The sequence below is a fragment of the Trachemys scripta genome, chromosome 5 (genome assembly GCF_013100865.1).
Source record: "Trachemys scripta elegans isolate TJP31775 chromosome 5, CAS_Tse_1.0, whole genome shotgun sequence".
Taxonomy (NCBI): Eukaryota; Metazoa; Chordata; order Testudines; family Emydidae; genus Trachemys; species Trachemys scripta.
In genome coordinates this window covers 79,504,265-79,524,464 of record NC_048302.1, presented here as the reverse complement: position 1 = coordinate 79,524,464, position 20,200 = coordinate 79,504,265, and the positions used below count along the sequence as shown (strand labels likewise).

Genomic DNA, 20,200 nt, shown 5'->3' with positions numbered 1-20,200 from the left:
ATTCTCTAAGTCCAGTCAGTGTCTGATACTTCTCTTTTGTGTTTTATTTGAAGAGCTGAGCAGAGAACTTGTGTGGAGTCCACCATCGTGTGGTAACTGTGTGAAATTTAGGTCTTGTCTTCACTACTATGCTGTATCGGTGCAGCTGCATCTGGTGAAGATGTGCTTCATCAACAGGAGAGCGCTCCCCCATTGATGTAATTATTCCACCTCAACAATGGAAGTTATGTCAGCGGGAGAGTGTCTCCCATCAACATAGCCCGGTATAGACACTACTTTAAGTCGATGTAACTTATGTCGCTGAGGAGGAGAGGGATAGCTCAGTGGTTTGAGCATTGGCCTGCCAAACCCAGAGTTGTGAGTTCAGTCCTTGAGGGGGCCACTTAGGGATCTGGGGCAAAATCAGTACTTGGTCCTGCTAGTGAAGGCAGGGGGCTGGACTCAATGACCTTTCAGGGTCCCTTCCAGTTCTATGAGAGAGGTATATCTCCATTTATTTATCAACTTAAGCAGTAGTGTAGACAAGCCCTTAGTCATTCTGGATCATTCCTCCCCTATTTGTGGTCACACTTGTATTATGTTGCGTGGTTCTAATCAGAGATGAGCCCCACACAAACCCTAAATCTGAACACCCTCAGACTTCACAAAGTTCAGTTCTGGATCTAAACTTTGCAACTTGGGCCCAAACTACCAAAAAAATTTGCAACTTGGGTCATTCAAACTAATAAAAAATTAACCTTTCTAACCCAAATGTGAACTAGTAGCAAACAAAACCCCAATCCTGATGCTGAAACTTATAATATATGTATAGTAAAAGCTGTTTTATCTGGCACTTCACCAACTGGAAAGCTCTATAAACTGGCATTTCTGATCTTTACTGAAATTCCGGTTTATAGTTCAGTTAGCACAGGGCCGGCAGTGAGTTGGGGCGTGGGAGGGGGTGTGAAGCACGGGCTCTGGGAGGGAGTTTGGGTGCAGAAAGGATTTGGGGGTGCAGGGTGCCAGATCTGGGGGCTGCTCACCTTGGGTGGCTCCTCGCAAGCGGCGACCTGTCCTGGCTGCTCCTAGGCGGAGGTGCAGCAGGCAGCTCTGCATGCTGCCCCCATCCTGCCCCGAGCACTAGCTCCACAGCTCCCATTGGCTGTGAACTGTGGCCAATGGGAGCTGTGGGGGCGGTGCCTGCAGGTGGAGGCAGCGCACAGAGCTGCCTGCCACACCTTTGCCTCGGAGTGGCTAAGACAGGGGGCTGCCTGAGGTGAGCACCCCCTGGATCTGGCACCTGAAACCCCTCCCGCACCCCAACCTGCTGTCCTGAGCCCCCTCTCACACCCAAACTCCCTCCCTCTTAGTTAACTGGCATTTTTCACTTACCCGATATGCCGGGTAAAACAGCTTTTACTGTATGTTCCCCCTCAAAATCTAAATTTAACTCCAGACAGATATTAGTTTGGTAAAAATATAAAGCTCAAAATACTTATTCCTATGGCAAAAAAGCCCTCTTTCAGCTATCATTGTTCCCCATATATGATGAAAATATACAATATTAGTGAGATTGATACATATAAATATAAATATAGCAGCCTTCTCATATTTACTAAATATAGTGAAATACAGATTATATGCTCTATGTTTGTACAGCCCCTAATAAAATAAGAGTCCCAGTCCATGACTGGGGTTCCTAGAACTTACCACAATAAAAATAAAAATAAACAAACAAATAAATAATAATTAATTTGGGTCTCTCTCTCTCTCTCTTAATTCAATACTTTGGATCAAATCCTTAGCCCACTGCTCAGCCTAAGCAATAGGACTCTGTGCTGGGGTGACTAAAAGGGAAAGGAATAATATATTTAACAAAAAAAAAAGGCAATTTATCTGCAGTCCAGTTGGTAAATAAATAAATACTGGTTGCTTTAGGCTAAAAGAAAAACTACAGGAAAGGTAAACTGTTTGCAAATAGTGATTAAATAAAGTTACTGAATAATTTTACCTTTGCATTCATTTTTCCGATTTCATACACATCACTTGAGTGTGGATACTGTTTACCTATGGTAAGATTTGGATATCTGTGTAAAGAAAATTAGTAATGGTGACTTCAAAGTTCAGCATTTGATGAAATACTATTCAGGAAATTATACTGAATGTTTTACCCATATCCAGTTCCTTTCTTTCCAGGATTTGTGTAAAGGTTCTTTCCAGGAGGAGCATATGCTGTTTTCCCTCTTAGTTGTGCACTGAAGAATGGATATGGACCACCTATAGTTCCATAATAAGTACCCATTCCGCATCTGAAATATAAAATAAACACATAATACAATAATTATTGTTAATAATAATAAATTAATAATTAGTATCCATTCAGTGCTATACAGTTTCAAAATTTCTGAATGATATTAATTGAAAAATAAGCAACTAACATTTTTGGACTACACATATAAAACTTGAGGTTCTGTTCATTCCACATGTACAACAATGATCCTATGCACAGTGCAGTAGAGGCACACAATGAGAGTAGTGGGGACAGAGTTAAAGTTTTGGGGCACCTTAGTTGTGCATGTCCACACTCGTCAATGTTTGGCTTTTGGTTTGTTTGCTTTAAATTTTCTCTTAACATGTTCCTGCTTTTCACCGTTGTTGTTGTTTTTATGTCAACCTTATATTAAGGGTATTTTTAGGTATTTACAACCTTAACTATATTTTACGAACATTTTTGTATTGAATTTCCTACTGTTTGTTTTACCAACATTTTTTAAGAATGAAGAGGTACTCTCAGGACCAGGTAGCCAGGGCCTTCAGAGGAATTTCCTGATGTGGGGCTTAGGATCTCTGCAAGGGATTAGCTTCAACTATTCATGTCCCAAATATGCATTTTATCAAAGAGCATGCAGGCTCTGACACATATTTTATAACAGCCCACAAATCTTAATATATAAAAATTTCCATCAGTGCCCCCCAAACTAGTGAAAGGCACTGCTCATCATCAGAGGCAATGGCAAACAAATTTGGGATTTTGCTATTATAGAAAACAAAAGTTGGAAGAACTTTAAAAAAGTGATAAATAGCTCATTTTCATAACTACATTATAAGACCCATTTTAAGATGTTTATATCTTTGCCAAACTTTAAACGTTCAGAATGACATTTTCCATGTCGAGTGTCTGTTTGAAGCTGATTTTTTCCTGTACTATTTCAGCCAAAATGGTTGAGTCATTTTGGAGAATGAGGCTAAAGAAAGATAAATTGTTTTGATAAATAGCCTATTTTCCTAACTACAATTTCTTTAAAAATACTTCAAAACAAATTAATTTTAAATTGGGGTGGGGGGAGTTGTTTTGCCCACTGTAAAAAAGTCTGGCTACCTTTTCTTTGAAATGCTCTGGTGCCCCCAAGCTTTAGAGCAGTGGTTCTCAACCAGGGATACGCATACCCCTGGAAGTAGGGGTACATCAACTCATCTAGATATTAGCCTAGCTTTACAACAGCCTACAGGAGAAGAAGTCAGTACAAACTAAAATTTAATACGGACAATTACTTGCTTATACTATATCACTGTTTCTCAAAATGGGAGTCGTGATTTATTTTATAATTATATGGTAAAAATGAGAAAGTAAGCAATTTTTCAGTAATAATGTGCTGTGACACTTTTGTATTTTTATAAAAACAACAAGGAGTCCGGTGGCACCTTAAAGACTAACAGATTTATTTGGGCATAAGCTTTCGTGGGTAAAAAAACCACTTCTTCAGATGCATGGAGTGAAAATTACAGATGCAGGCATTATATAATGACACATGAAGAGAAGGGAGTTACCTCACAAGTGCTGACAGGGCCAATTCGATCAGAGTGGATGTAGTCCACTCCCAATAATAGATGAGGAGGTGTCAATACCAAAAGAGGGAAAATTGCTTTTGTAGTGAGCCAGCCACTCCCAGTCCCTATTCAAGCCCAAATTAACGGTGTTAAATTTGCAAATGAATTTTAGTTTTGCTGTTTCTCTTTGAAGTCTGTTTCTGAAGTTTTTTTGTTCAAGTATAGCTACTTTTAAATTTGTTATTGAATGTCCAGGGAGATTGAAGTGTTCTCCTACTGGCTTTTGTATGTTACCATTCCTGATATCTGATTTATGTCCATTTATTCTTTTATGTAGGGACTGTCCGGTTTGGCCAATATACATGGCAGAGGGGCATTTTGTCAGTAGTTTATAAGTGAGGTGAAACTTGGGTATGCAAGACAAATCAGTTTCCTGAAAGGTTGAGAACCACTGCTTTAGAGCAGGGACTTGAAACCTGGCAAAGGATGGCTTTTGTGTCAGGAATGGACATTTGGCTGTCCCCATAAAAAAAGAGCTGAATTTGGTCAATTATAAACCTTTAAAAAACCTACGGTTTGCAAATGCTTGGTAGAGACTAGCTAAAGATAAACAGGTAAAATCTCCGAAGATTCCATCCTCCCTGGTGTACCCAGCCTTTTACAGCTCCTAGTGCTGACCAGACTGCACATGCACCATCCTCACAGAGCAACTGAGCATGCTCCAGCCCAGAACTACAGGAATTCAGAAAGACTTCCCCTATAACAGCTGCTCCCAGTTGCTCAAGGCTGGGGCGGGGCTGGGCACTGCAACTGAGAGCAGTAGGCAGTCTCTCCTCAGCTCTCGATCACCCCCCCTGCTGGCACCCAGACAGCATGGTGGGGGAACATATCGGAGAAAATCCAGGCCAGGAGGGATGGGAAGAACTAGATTAGAGCAAGATTGGTGAGACTGGCGGTGGGGGGAGAAACAGTGACAGGGAGTTGGAGGGAGAGGCTGGGACTGGTTGTGCAAGGAGAATGGGACTGGGAACTGGGGGCACAGGAAATGCTTGGGCAAGGAGACTGGGAGCTAGTGGGGAAGTAGAGGCTGTGACTGGAGGCAAGTAAGGGAACGGAGGAAGAAAACAAAGTCAGTTGGCTGGGGAGTGGGGAACACTGAAATGAGATGAGGAATTGGGGGGAGGGAGGAACTGGGACTGGCTGGGTAGAGAAGATAAAACAAGCAGACAGGGAGGGAATGTGGGGGGAGACTGAGATTGGATGAGGAGCCCAGGGAAGGAGACTGGGACAGGGAGCTAGTGGGAGGGGAAGAGGAGAGATCAAATCAGATGAGGAGCTGGGCATGGTGGGGACTGGGACTGACTAGGCAAGGAAACTGGGGACCAGAGCCATCCCTAGGGTATGGCAAATCGGGGTGACCGCCCTGGGCCCCATGCTTTGGAGGGCCCCACGCTTCCTGAGGAGGTGGGCGGGAAGGTGAGGCAGGAGTCGGCGGGCGGGGGGCGAGGCAGGAGTCGGCGGGCGGGGGGCAAGGCGGAGCCCCCCTACCAACCTCCCTCTGCCCCCAGTGACTCCTGCCCGCCGACAGCCCCGCCAATCAGTGCCTCCCCCTCCCTCCCAGCACTTACTGCTGATCAGCTGTTTTGTGGCATCTGGACTTGGTGCTGGGGGTGGAGGGGAGAGGAGCGAGGGCGCAGCATGCTCAGGGGAGGGGGCGGAACTGGGTGGGGAAGAGGTGGGGTGGGATGGAGCCTTGGGGGAAGGGGTGGAGTGGGGGTGGGGCCTGGGCAGAGCACCCCCCAGCAGATAGAAACTGGGTGCCTATGTCCTGGGCCCCACACCCCTCTAGAGATGGCCCTGCTGGGGACAAGTTGTTGGGGCGGGAGTGGTGGAACTAGGACTGGCTGGGAAAGCAGTTTGGAATAGGTGTGGGGAGGGAGAGAGATTGGAAGTCTGGAGGAAGACTGGGACTTGGAGAGTGAACTGAGAGAAGAGCAGAACTGTCTGGGCAGGGAGACTGGGACTGGGATGAGAAACCTCAAGAGTGGAGACTGGGGCTGGAAAGGTAAGGAGCATGGGACTGAGACAAGGAGGCAGGGATGAGGAAGAGACTGGACTGGGACTAGGACAGGTTCAATGGGATGGAGAGGAAGAGATCAAGCTTGAGAGAAACAGGCAGAGAATCATCTGTGCCTATTGGAGCACATTCCCTTCCAGAACCTGGAATGAAACCCAAGATTCCTCTGCTGTCAGCAAATATCCACGAAACCCACTGACAAAATGTTTGTCTTATCTCCCGCTAGCTCAAGTGGCAGAGATCTGTGTGGTGGAACTAAAGGTTCCATGCCTGGTGAGAAACTTCACGGGTCAATGTGATGCAACACGATGGAATTTTATTTTTGCGGTTTGCTTTTTTAAAATCCTGGGAAATTGCTCACAAAAATGCTATGCTAAAAGAACATTATTAAGGTTGCAAAGTCAAGCACTCAAAAGTTAGGAAATGCCAGAATTAAGGTTTCCTGTGCATCTTTAATTCATCTTCCTTGTGCAGTCTTTAATTATATGATTGCGTACTATCTTTAACATAGGACCCCTGCCTGATTGAGTACAGAGATGGATCTGCTTTGTGGATGAACCTGAACTGTGTAGTAAGGGATGCTATTGTCTGTAGGACCCCCTCTCATTTGTTGCACAAGTTGTGTAGTGAGTGAGGCAAGGAATAGCAAGAAATGAAGGGTTTTGTGGTTAAGACAGCTGAATGCTGCCCAGAAGAACTGGATTCTAACCCTTGTCTCTGCCACAGCATTCCTGAGTGATGCTAAGCAAGTCACTTAAACCAAACTTTTCAGAGACGATTACTAATTATGTGTTTCTCATTTTCTGGGTTTAAGTGAGCAACGTCCATCTTGTGCACTAAATGAGGCAGGGGTCACATGGAAAAATAATGTGACTATGTAAACACTGTACCCTAATGCCTATGTACAAGAGGGCCAAATTAAGGTAGCACAGGCAACCTTCCATTGATTTCAGTGGACTTGAGCTTGGGGCTAGGTGTGCATGGCAATTAAATCCTACTGGGTTGGGGTGGTTTGACTGGTTTCTATAGAAAATATAGCAGAGGTAACAGAAGTGTCTGAGAGTGAGTGGGACAGCACTTAACTATAGTGGGATAGCACTCGCCTACCCATCAAAGATAGCACAGGCATATACACACCAGCTCCTACACCCCCATTATGGCTGCTCAACTGTCAGTGAATGATTCTGTACAGGCTCTTAGAACCACCTGATTTCCAACCTCGCCAGTGTGAGCTGATCTACTTTGCACTGGGGACAGGATGGACTCAGAACTCAGTGGAGGAATGGGACATAAAGATGGCTTAAAACCACCTTTGTGCACACATAGCAGAGCACAGCTTGGACACAGGCCAGGATCTGGGCCTTCTACTTCATTGTGAGGCAGTCCATGGTATATAAAAGGGGCCACTTCCTGGATATTTATGACAAATGACCAGACAAAGTGTATAGTGAACAGATTTTCAAGCATACTGAAATGTGCAGGAAAAGAAAAAAGAAGAACAGGAGTACTTGTGGCACCTTAGAGACTAACAAATTTATTAGAGCATAAGCTTTCGTGGACTACAGCCCACTTCTTCGGATGCATATGCTCTAATAAATTTGTTAGTCTCTAAGGTGCCACAAGTACTCCTGTTCTTCTTTTTGCGGATACAGACTAACACGGCTGTTACTCTGAAACAGGAAAAGAAAGTAAGGGACACTGCTCCCACTAGACCCCATAGCCATTAGCAGAGTCTCAGTCCATATGATTCTTGGTTGAAGAGGCCCACTTTGCTCTCTAAACCTTCTGACTTCTGGGGGATACTTTTTAGCAATCTTCCGTTTGAAAAATGAGGAAATCCTACTACAGACAAGTGAAATTAAAGCCCTACTTATATGGCTAAATTCTGTCTGTCTGTGCATACGTATGCATCAACAAAATAGCATATACACCCATAGTATTTCTAGAGCATGTGGCAGAAAATGGCCAATTCTGGCTCCTCAAAAAAATGAACAAGAGATTACTCTCCAAGCTCTTCACAGCCCAAGCCACAGAGAGATGACTGGACATAGCCATAGACATAGCCTGTGTAGTGTAGTGAGTACTGCACAAGTCTCCAGATCACTGGCAAAGCAGCAGTGTATATATGTAGCTAGGCTTTGTAGCTCCTGGCCGCCTTGGACAGTGGGGTCCCCCCGCAGCTCTCCACCACAGTGGGCAGTGCCCCCCTCCAGCTCGTGACCAACATAGGCGCCAGGGTCCCGTCCCCCCCATGCTCCAAGCTGCCGCAGGCAGTAGGGCCGCAGCTCCAAGCCACCCAGGAGCTCTGAGCCACCGAGGGCAGCAGGGGCCCCCAGAGTTCGGAGCAGACCCTGCAGCTGCCCAACCTCTGCAGGTGGTGTGGAGACCCCGTAGCTGAGCTCCCCATTTTGTCAGGGATATCTTAAATAAATGTTACAGACAGGTCACAGGCTTCTGTGAATTTTTCTTTATTGCCCATGACCTGTCCATGACTTTTACTAAAAATATCTGTGACAAAATCTTAGCCTTTATTATAGACACATATACATTACAGTGTATACCGAATAAGTGTACATTTGGGGACACACAAGCAGAGTCGGGACATTATGCCTGTTTGTGAATACCTGCCAGAGTCTGGCCCATAGTTTTTAATATCCCTTTAAGACAATCCTTGTGTTTTAATAAATGGATTAGACATCTTACATTTCTTTAAATATAACAGACTTTTTCCTGCCTGTCTGTATTTTTAATTAAAAAGCCCCAAAAGCAAGAAAACCTCTCAGTCCAATAACAGTTACATGAACTCTTGCTTTAACTGTAATTATGTGATGCTACATGAGATCTTTGTTCAGACAGATAAATATTTTCATCAAAAGGTCAAACGCACTGCAGGCTATTTATGTCTCCGTGTCCTCTGACCAACTCAGTCACAGAGGTGTCATCCCATGATGTTTTCAATGGGTGGTACTTTTATTCTGGTAGTGCCCATTTGTCTCCAGTACTGGGGACTGATCAGGTATTATAAAAAATCCAAGGTAATGGATCTCTGGCAATGGAAATAGAAAAATTCAGGAAAGCAGATTCTGTTAGTCCCATTTCCCATGATGCAGAACTCTTAGTTTCACACAATATTCTGCTTGAGATCTTTAACGTCTCTCTCTCTCTCTCTAAGTTTATGTTGGTTATCAGGTGTATGGACGATGGCAGTACTGTGTTTTAACACTGCTTCTTTATCATATGTTGTACATATCGTCTCATAAAAACAAGACCGTACTCTTGTTAACAGTTAACTTTTATAAAAAAGTTGTGACAAATTATTTTTAATGCAGCACACACACAAAAAGGAAGCCTTTCCCAACACTTACGGCAGTTTGACTCCATTGCTTGGAAGGAAAGCTTTGCCCATATTTTTCTTTGACTCTGCCAATCTATATCGCCTCCTTAGTTGCACAGGGTTTGAGTAGGCTTCACCTTCGAAAACCCTCACAAACTGAGGCTCAAAGTAACCTGCCTGAAGAGCTGACAGCATTTTGGTACCCCCAGGTAACATTTGTTTGTTCTTGCTTGCAGCTTCATTGAAAGGGCCTTTAAAACAAGTAAGCATTGTAAATATTCACTTAACTCTACAGATTCTCTTAATTTAAATGTAGAAATTAAAAATGAAGACTGGGTATGGATGGTTCAAAGGGACGGGTAATGCAATACAGAACCTGTCACCTGTGGTAGTGACTGATTGCTGATACTATATGGCAACTGTTCAGTAACTTAATATATGAAAAATGAATTGTTTGACTCAGTCAAGTTTCTAGTGGCATGCATTCATAACACAAAAATACCATTGCAATTAGCACCTTTTGGAGGGAGGCCATAACTATTCTGCACTAACATCTAGCATTATCTAGCAGAGGAAGGTATAACATGATCCAATGGCTGGAAGTTGAAACTAGACAAATTCAGACTGGAAATAAGGCATGATATTTTAAGTGAGAATAATTAGTCACTGGAACAATTTACCAAGGGTCATGATGGATTCTCCATCACTGACCATTTTTAAATCAAAATCGGATGCTTTGCTAAAAGATCTGCTCTAGGAATTATTTTTGGGGAAGTTCTATGGCCTGTGTTATACAGGAGGTCAGACAAGATAATCACATTGTCCCTTCTGGTCTTGGAATCTATGAACATCACTTCACAAAGGCTGACTCTTACTGAAGGTCAAACTCTGTCATCCTTACTCATCTAGAGTAATGCCATGAGTAGTTCCAATGAACAAGAGTGAGGATGAAAGAATCCAGCCCTAAGTAATAAATAAATAAATCTCCTATACACATTGGTCAACTACGAACAAAGAAATAAAAGACTACCACAAAATGTAAAGTACTGAAAACATAATCTTACAACAGAAGTGCCAGTTGGAGCAGCCACACAGAAAAAACTACTTGCTCTCAGCATCAGCATGTCAGGGGAAAATAAGGCTTTCCATAATGCCAGTTCAGTTTTAACATTACAAATGTTAACAAAGATAACCAAGGAGCAAAACTGTGGAGCAATTTGCTGTTGGATGAAGTCATCATATTAATGCTGTTCTGCAGTTGAGTCTCTTAGCAGAATATTCAAAATAATGAAGATAATTTGTATATTGACTGACAAAGAAAATTGGTGTCCCATTTTTTGTTTTCTTTCAGCACAATTGGGAAACAGTTTCAAAGGACCTAATTTCTTAAAATGTTCATTTCAAAGAAGTAATTAAATGCTATACATATCCTATAAAGTAATCTACTTTACCTGGTTTGTCTCAGGGGTTTCATAAATTTTAATTGGTCGCCTGTTAACCTAATTTTACATAATTTATCTACCCTTCTCAAAACTCACAGCTATTAATTTAAAATTTGAATCATAAGGACATTATAAATTTAAAAAAATGCTGCACTCATTTGGGACGTGCAAATACTGGAGGGATACACAATCTGTGAGTTGACATTTCCAAGGGAAAGAATGCCAATGTGAAAAGCCAAAAGAATATGTACTATCGCAAAAGTCTAAATGTAAATCCACTTGCAATGTCTCTGCATGGAGCAGCTGGAACCCTACCACCACTTATATCCCATGGTGTGATGAGAAGAAGCCCCTGGAAATCTCCACAATTATGGCAGAGAAGGGGGATGAGTCACTGGAGGTGACACCTACTCCCCACCAGCTGGTAGGTAAAGACACACCAGTCATTTCAATAGTATATTTTATCTGTAACTTGGACAACAAAATGCAGCATATATATTTTTTATTAATCTTAATACATAAAACTCAGCTAAACTGAAAAATATTTACTTTTTTATGCCCTTTTTGCATTTATTGTGATATATTAAGTAGACCTCTACTAAAAATGGATTATGCCACACTGAGCAAAGACAGAGAGCTTTTTGGTTACTAAAAAACCCAGATGTCTCTAAAAGGACTAATAGAAAACAGTGAGTCAGTAGAAAGACAGATTAGACAGCTATTGGAAATATCCTTATTGCTAAAATGAAATGTACTTACGCATATAGTGTGAGACATATTTATCTCCAATGGTAACATACTCCATTTCACTGAAGAGGCCAATCCTCTCCATGTCAGTTTTTCCTTCTCCAGGCATGGTTGGTTGTGTGTGACAGTTCACTACAGTAGAAAATGTAGATGTTTCTTATGCTCACTTCTTTTACTGCAAAAACATACAAATAGAGTTACAGTCAAAGTCTGCAACAAGTTTAAGCATTTAAAATAGAATGTACCATTATGGTGCTGAGATTCTTTGGTTCAAAAGTACTAACACTCAGTTCCTTTACATTTCTATTGTACTCAGAATGCAACATTAGCTATAAAGTACAGTAACTCCTCCCTTAACGTTGTAGTTATGTTCCTGAAAAATGCTACTTTAAGCGAAACAATGTTAAGCGAATCCAATTTCCCCATCAGAATTAATGTAAATAGCAGGGGTTAGGTTCCAGGGAATTTTTTTCTCTCTCTCTCTCTCTCTCACACACACACACAGAGTGTATATACACACAAACATATACACAGTATAAGTTTTAAACAATTTAATACTGTACAGAGCAATGACGATTTTGTAGCTTGGTTGAGGTGGTGAAGTCAGAGGGTGGAAGAGGATGGGATATTTCCCAGGGAATGCCTTATTGCTAAATGATGAATTAGCACTCGGCTGAACCCTCAAGGGCTAACACATTGTTGTTAATGTAGCCTCACACTCTACAAGGCAGTAAGAATGGAGGGAGGGGAGACAGTATGCAGAGAGACAGAGATACACACAGTGAGAGAGAGAGAGAGAGAGAGAGAGAGAGACTGCATTGCCCCTTTAAGTTCGCTGACCCCACTCCAAGTACACTGCCTTTTTAAGCTGATCAGCAAGCTGTCATGTCCCCCGCTGCTCTGTGGAGATGGCTGGATGGGGTAAAGGAGCAGGAGTGGGGGGGGAGGTGGACACCTTGACATTAGCACCCCTCCTCTCTCTCCCCCCCACCTTACACAGCAAGCAGAAGCTCCCGAGCAGAGGGCAGGAGCAGCACATGGCAGTGGGGGAAGGTACAGCTGAACTGCCCAGCAATTGATAGCCTGCTGGATGGCTGCCACGCAGGGAACTGGGGGGGGGGGGAAGCTGATGGGGGGACTGCTGGTCCACTGTGGTTCCAAGCCCCCACCAGCTAGTTCCAACAGACGGCTCTTTCTGCAAGCAGTGGACAAAGCAGGCAGCTGCCAAACAACGTTGTAAGGGAGCATTGTGCAACTTTAAACTAGCATGTTCCCTAACTGATCAGCAACGTAACAATGAAATAATGTTAATCAGGATGACTTTAAGTGAGGAGCTACTGTAGGTGACTCATAACTGGAGTGGTGATTGTGAGAAGAGGACTGAACTAGAGGGCGTGGGAGAGAGCCAGCAGGGTTAGCTCTGTGGTTTGAGCACTGGCCTGCTAAACCCAGTGTTGTGTGTTCAATCCTTGAGGGGGCAATTTGGGGATCTAGTTGGGGATTGGTCCTGCTTTGAACAGGGGGTTGGACTAGATGACCTCCTGAGGTCTCTTCCAACCCTGATATTCTATGATCACATGTCCTTTGAAAAACAAAATTTAAAACCAATATGAGACAGATATGGCCCACATTCATCTGTGATGTAACTGGGTTCAACTCTTATTAAAATCTCTGGATCCAAATTTGCTAATAAGTACCCCTAAAATATTGAGATCAGGGGTACAGGTGGAAGCAGGGGCAAAGACCTGTGAGGGGGGAATGCCGGGGGGAGAATAAGGGCAGTGGAAGCATGTGACCATGAGAAGCAGGCCAAGGAAAAGGAGGGCCAGTGAAGGAGAAATAGAGCTCAGGAACAGGTTTGGGTGTTTGGAAAACGAGGAAGGGGTGCAGCAGGTGGTAACTGAAGGGGGGAAGGTGAGGAAAAAGAGAAGAGAAGCTAGTCCCATAGAAAGAGGGGAGGAGTTGATGGAGACAGCACCAAATCTTGGCCCCGGGAGGATACAGGATGGCATAAGGGGGATTATAAGGAAAAATAGGAATGGATAGGGGTTGTAACTAGAGGGAACAGGGAATAGATTAGTAGATCGCACTGTCACCAGGCAAAGGCAGGTTTACGTGATTGGGGACTCCTTACTGAGGAGGTTAGACAGGCCTGTGACCAGGGCAGACCCAGAGAACAGAAGGGTGTGCTGTCTACCAGGCGCTAAGATATGGGATATGGACTTGCGGCTGAAAAGGATCCTAAAAGGAGCAGGTAAGAACCCCTTGATCATCCTTCACGTAGGAACGAATGACACGGCTAGGTTCTTGCTGGAGAGAATCAAGGGAGATTATGCCAGGCTGGGGAAGACGCTTAAGGAAATCGAGGCTCAGATCATCTTCAGTGGGATTCTGCCGGTTCCTAGAGAAGGGCAGCAAAGGGGTGACAGGATTGTGATGATAAATAGTTGGCTGAGGGAGTGGTGCTATAAAGAGGGCTTTGGGATGTATGGCCACTGGGAGGCTTTCAGGGACAGAAAACTGTTCTCACGAGACGGACTTCACCTAAGTAGGGAAGGGAATAGACTTCTGGGAGGGAGGCTGACTCATCTCATCAAAAGAGCTTTAAACTAGGAATTTGGGGGAGACAGTTGGGAGATGTCCAGTTAATCTCCACACCAGATTATAACATTGAGAGGGAGGACGATGAGATAAGAACGGATATAGCCGGGGGGAAGAGATTGGACATAAGGGGGGTGGAGATGGATACTAGATTAATAGGTCATACTAGCAGTACGGTGTCCATACCAAATGGGATAACGAATGTGAGAGAGGCCAAACGGCATAAATTAAGATGTTTATACACCAATGCGAGAAGCCTAGGTAACAAAATGGAGGAATTGGAGCTCCTGGTCCGAGAAAATGAAACCGGATATCGTAGGAATAACTGAAACGTGGTGGAACGGTAGTCATGACTGGAGTACAGGTATGGAAGGGTATGTGCTGTTTAGGAAAGACCGGATCAAAGGTAAAGGTGGGAGAGTAGCACTGTATGTCAATAATGAGGTAAACTGTAAAGAAATAATAAGTGATGGAATGGATAAAAGGAGTCTGGGCAATACTCACATTGGGTAAAAGAACTACTAGAGCCTCCCCTGGGATAGTGCTTGGGGTGTGCTATAGACCGCCGGGAACTAGCCTGGATATGGACAGAGAACTCTTTAATGTTTTTAGAGAAGTAAATACTAATAGGAACTGTGTAATCATGGGAGACTTTAACTTCCCGGATACAGATTGGGGAACAAATGTTAGTAACAATAATAGGGCTCAGATTTTCCTAGACATGATAGCTGATTAATTCCTTCATCAAGTAGTTGCTGAACCGACGAGAGGGGATGCCATTTTAGATTTGGTTTTGGTGAGTAGTGAGGACCTCGTTGAGGAAATGGTTGTAGGGGACAACCTTGGCTCGAGTGATCATGAGCTAATTCGGTTTAAACTAAATGGAAAGATTAACAGAATTAAATCAGAGACTAAGGTTTACGATTTCAAAAGGGCTAACTTTAATAATTTAAGGGGACTAGTTAGGGAAGTGGATTGGACTAACATATTTAGGGATCTAAAGGCGGAAGGCGCCTGGGATTATTTAAAATTGAAGTTGCAGGAGCTGTCGGAGGCCTGTATCCCGAGAAAGGGAAAACGGTTCATAGGCAGGAGATTTAGATCAAGCTGGATGAGCAAGCATCTCAGAGGGGTGATCAGGAAAAAACAGAAAGCGTATAGGGAGTGGAAGATGGGAGGGATCAGCAAAAAAACCTACCTTATTGAGGTCAGAGCATGTAGAGATGGAGTGAGAAAAGCCAAAAGCCGTGTAGAGTTGGACCTTGCAAGGGGAATTAAAACCAATAATAAGAACTTTTATAGCCATATAAATAGGAAGAAAACAAAGAAAGAAGAAGTGGGACCGCTTAAGACTGTAGATGGAGTGGAGATTAAGGATAATCTAGGCATGGCACAATATCTAAATGAATATTTTGCATCGGTATTTAATGAGGCTAATGAAGGGCTGAGGAATAGTGGAAGCGAGACGGATGGAAATAAAGGAGTGGGGGTTGACATTACCATATCTGAGGTAGAAGCCAAACTCGAACAGCTTAACGGGACTAAATCGGGCGGACCGGATGATCTTCATCCAAGAATATTAAAGGAACTGGCGCGAGAAATTGCAAGCCCGTTAGCGATAATTTTTAATGAATCTGTAAACTCAGGGGTGGTACCGTTTGACTGGAGAATAGCTAATGTGGTTCCTATTTTCAAGAAGGGAAAAAAAAGTGACCCGGGTAACTACAGGCCTGTTAGTTTAACATCTGTAGTATGCAAGGTCTTGGAAAAAATTTTGAAGGAGAAAGTAGTTAAGGACCTTGAGGTCAATGCCAATTGGGACAAATTACAACACGGTTTTATGAAAGGTAGATCATGCCAAACCAACCTGATCTCCTTCTTTGAGAAAGTAACAGACTTTTTAGATAAAGGAAATGCCGTGGATCTAATATACCTCGATTTCAGTAAAGCGTTTGATACGGTACCGCATGAGGAATTATGGGTTAAATTGGAAAAGATGGGGATCGATGTGGTGGATAAAAATCCAGAGGTGGATAAAGAACTGGTTAAAGGGGAGACTGCAGCGGGTCGTACTGAAAGGTGAACTGTCAGGTTGGAACGAGGTTACCAGTGGAGTTCCTCAAGGTTCGGTTTTGGGTCCGATTTTATTTAATCTATTCATTACTGACCTCGGAACCAAATGTAGGAGTGGGCTGATAAAGTTTGCGGATGACACAAAGTTGGGAGGTATTGCCAATTCGGAGAAGGATCGGGATATCCTGCAGGGAGATTTGGATGACCTTGTAAGCTGGAGTAATAGTAATAGGATGAAATTTAATAGTGAGAAGTGTAAGGTTATGCAGTTAGGGATGACTAACAAGAATTTTAGTTATAAACTGGGGACGCATCAGTTGGAAGTAACGGAAGAGGAGAAGGACCTCGGAGTCCTGGTTGATCGCAGGATGACTATGAGTCGACAATGTGACGTGGCCGTGAAAAAAGCAAATGCGGTCTTGGGATGCATTAGGCGAGGTATTTCTAGTAGGGATAAGGAGGTGCTGGTTCCGTTATACAAGGCACTGGTGAGACCTCATTTGGAGTACTGTGTGCAGTTCTGGTCTCCCATGTTTAAAAAGGATGAAATCAAACTGGAACGGGTACAAAGAAGGGCCACTAGGATGATCCGAGGAATGGAAAATCTGTGGTATGAAAGGAGACTCAAGGAGCTCGGTTTGTTTACCTTAACCAAAAGAAGGCTGAGGGGGGATAGGATTGCTCTCTTTAAATATATCAGAGGGATAAATACCAGAGAGGGAGAGGAATTATTTCAGCTCAGTACTAATGTGGACACGAGAACAAATGGATATAAACTGGCCGTTGGGAAGTTTAGGCTTGAAATTAGACGAAGGTTTCTAACCATCAGAGGGGTGAAGTTTTGGAACAGCCTTCCGAGGGAAACAGTGGGGGCAAAAGACCTCTCTGGCTTTAAGATTAAGCTTGATAAGTTTATGGAGGGGATGGTTTGATGGGATAAAGTGATTTTAGTCAATAGGTCAATAACGTGCCATCGCTGGTAATTAGTAACAATGGTCAATGATGGGATATTAAAAGTTACTACAGAGAACTTTTTCCAGAGGGTCTGGCTAGGGAATCTTGCCCGCATGCTCGGGGTTCAGCTGATCGCCATATTTGGGGTCGGGAAGGAATTTTCCTCCAGGGTAGACTGGCAGAGGCCCTGGAGGTTTTTTGCCTTCCTCCACAGCAGGGGGCAGGGGTCGCTTGCTGGAGGATTCTCAGCAATTTGAAGTCTTTAAATCATGATTTGGGGACTTCAACAACTGAGTCAAGGGAGAGAATTATTCCATGAGTGGGTGGGTCAGCTTCTGTGGCCCGCATCATGCGGGAGGTCAGACTAGATGATCATAATGGTCCCTTCTAACCTTAGAGTCTATGAGTCTATCTGAGTAGTGCAGATCATTATGCAGGATAGCATCTCCTTTTGCTTTCTGGATTACCTTCAGCTGTGCTTTGTAGTCATCCTTGGTTAACAATGGGCAGGGGTAGTACAAGGAGATGTGAAGAAGTTTTGGGATCCTTATTGTGGTAACCTAAATCCTTATGCTGAGAAGTGCTGACCACCTACTATTCCCATTGACTTCAAAAATGTAAATGATTGAGGTCAATGGCAGCTATGGGTGCTCAGCTCTTTTCAGGATCAGTCCCCTAATCAGCATACAAAGAGACCACTGAGCACTGCATTAAGAATACATGGTGTATAACTTTTCAAGGGGTATAATATATTTTACCTGCCTCTCAGGGATGTTGAGCAATTTAATGTATTAATATTGGAAAAGCTCTTTGGATGGAAGATGTTGCAGAAGTGCAATGTACTGTTAAGAAAGTAAAAACTGATTTTAAATGATTATGTAACCATCAGTTACATATAAACACACACATATAATTGCATCAGTTTACATACATGTAAACATATTTTTGTAACTATAATTACATCAGCATATGAATAATCGATGCATAAATATCATTACCGCATAAATTATTGCAGATATTTGCATGATTAAACAATTTGCATGAAATCTTCCTTGACAGTAACGACTGACTGTTAATTGCAGCGGTTGAGGTGAGCCGCACAGAGAGGGAATAATCATCAGCGCACGCTTTAAGGAGGACGTCTGGACGGATTTCTCACTCACCTCACACCAACCCCGGCAGGTATGTTGCAGAGGGTCAGTAGCAGCCCCCTTCTCTCTGCATCCCCAGACGGCGGCAGCAGCTTCTGAGAGGCACGGGACTCTACCCAGGGCTCTTTGTTGATGCAGTTGCTCTGGATTCCGGAAAGTCCAACAACACATGAACAGCATTTCAGTATTGTCCACCCCATCTGTGGAGCCCTGTTGGTGTAGTCCAGAGGCTGCGCGCGCTGCGCACCTGCGCTGCATCTTGGGAATTGTAGTCCCGTCCTGTCAACGCCTTCGTTCACATGATCTGGCCTGGCGTTCTCGGCCTGCCGCCTTTGTCTTGCTTGGAGTGACACGTCAGACCTTGCGGCGCGTGCAAGGGAACTGGCCTGTTCCAACCCCCCGTCGGGGTGGGGGAGAGGCGTGTGCTGACTATGAGTACGGTGCTGACAGACGTGGTGAGTCCGCGCCGCTGGGGTGGGTAAAACAGCGGGCCAGGGCGCTTCTGCTGTGCGGGGAGGGGGCAGCCGGCCCGGTGCATGCTGGGAGTTTCTCCCCGACGTGGTGCACGCTGTCGAATTCTTGTCACCTCGGGGCTAACAATCCCGGCCCGTTCTCCAGGCCCTGCAGCTTGGAGTAGGGTGACCAGATGTCCCAATGTTATAGAGACAGTCCTAATTTTGGGGTCTTTTTCTTATATAGGCTTCTGTTACCCTCCACCCCCATCCTGATTTTTCACATTTGCTGTCTGGTCACCCCAGCTTGGCGTGACCCTGGTGCCACTGCATTGCCGGCCTGTAGCTACGTCCGCGCGGGCTCCCACCCTCGCAGCCCCTGCCCTCCCCTGCATCTCGTCTCACATCTCCGCTCCCGCCTTGGTTCAGAGCCAGGCTCCTGCCCGCCCTTGTGTCCCTGCCTGGTGCATCCTCCGTGTTTTGCCTGCGGGTGAGCCTGGGCCTGGGTAAATCACGTTCCCTGGTGCCCCTCCCAGCCTCCAGTTATGAGCCTCTTTGTTATGTTGCAACCATCTAATTTATGTATCAGTCCTGCATGGAGTGCCACGTGATCAGACGCCTGGCCCCCCCACATACAGCCCCTTTGAATTCAGAAACCTATGTGATGCTTTACAGGAGCAAGACCTTATGCTGTAAGCTCAAGACAGAGATTTTGTCATATGACATGTTTGAAAGTGCTTTGCACACCTGGTAGCATATAAATGTGAGTGTGTGTTGCTGACTGCACTTTTGAAATAAATTGTGCTACTTAAAGGTCAAATTTTGGTGTGGATTTTTTTTTTAAATGACCACCAATATAATGAACATGTAGTTTAGATGTAACTTTATCAAGAAGTTTATTTTATTGGGCAGGTCCACTGCTTCATGGAAAGACTGGAAGCTTTAAAGCAGGAGTGGGGAACCTGCAGTCCACTGTTTCATTTCATCCTGCCCGTGGCAAGTCTTGATGCCAAAAGCCTCGAGCCTCGGTGTCCCCCTGGAGGGCTGGAGCCGCAAGCACCAGCTCGCCCCGCTGCGGTGGGAAGCTAGGGTCAGTTCCAGCTCCCAGAAGCGACAGGCATGTCCCTGCAGCCCTTAGGAGCAGGGGCAATCAGGGAAGCTCTGCGTGCTGCCCCTGCCACCAGTGCAGGATCTGCAGCTCCCATTGGCCAGGAACCGCAGCCAATGGGAGCTGCAGGCATGGGCAGTGTGCACCATGCTGAGCCCCTTGGCTCCTCTGCCTCGGGTCCGGACATGGTGGCCACTTCCAGGAGCAGCCCAGAGCCAGGGCAGACAGGAAGCGTGCCTTTGCCCTGCTGCACTGCCAGCTGGGAGCTGCCTGAGGTAAACACCGCCCAGCCGGAGCCTGCAACCCAAACCCCCTGCCCCAGCCCTGATCCCCGTTCCACACCCAAACTCCCTCCTGGAGCCTGCACCCCAAACCTCCTTGCACACCCCTGCCCTGAGCCCGCTCCTGCACTCCAAACCCCTTGGGCCCAGCCTGGAGCCCCCTCCTACACCCC

General features: G+C 44.7%; 2 protein-coding genes across 10 annotated transcripts in view; one reads left to right on the top strand and one right to left on the bottom strand.

Annotated features, from left to right (window-relative positions):
• C5H4orf47 (chromosome 5 C4orf47 homolog) overlaps window positions 1–18,381 on the bottom strand; it is a 36,813-nt gene extending 18,432 nt beyond the window's left edge. Inside the window, exons 1-6 of one of the 3 annotated variants that reach the window (XM_034771156.1) lie at window positions 18,199–18,381; window positions 15,207–15,269; window positions 11,420–11,582; window positions 9,250–9,469; window positions 2,151–2,288; window positions 1,991–2,066 (exon numbers count right to left, since the gene is read on the bottom strand). In XM_034771156.1, the coding sequence (XP_034627047.1) occupies window positions 1,991–2,066; window positions 2,151–2,288; window positions 9,250–9,469; window positions 11,420–11,516 (531 nt within the window). In that variant the 5' untranslated portion in view covers window positions 11,517–11,582; window positions 15,207–15,269; window positions 18,199–18,381. The remainder of the gene's footprint in view (window positions 1–1,990; window positions 2,067–2,150; window positions 2,289–9,249; window positions 9,470–11,419; window positions 11,583–15,206; window positions 15,270–18,198) is intronic. The other 2 variants (XM_034771154.1, XM_034771157.1) reach the window with 2 other exon arrangements.
• Window positions 18,382–18,470: 89 nt separating this feature from the next.
• UFSP2 (UFM1 specific peptidase 2) overlaps window positions 18,471–20,200 on the top strand; it is a 28,382-nt gene continuing 26,652 nt past the window's right edge. For 6 of the 7 annotated variants that reach the window (XR_004645800.1, XR_004645801.1, XM_034771145.1 and 3 more), the window contains exon 1: window positions 18,471–18,641. Coding sequence is in view for 4 of the 7 variants with exons in the window: in XM_034771145.1 (XP_034627036.1) it covers window positions 18,618–18,641 (24 nt within the window). In the remaining 3 variants the exon portion in view is untranslated. The remainder of the gene's footprint in view (window positions 18,642–20,200) is intronic. The other variant, XM_034771148.1, reaches the window with a different exon arrangement.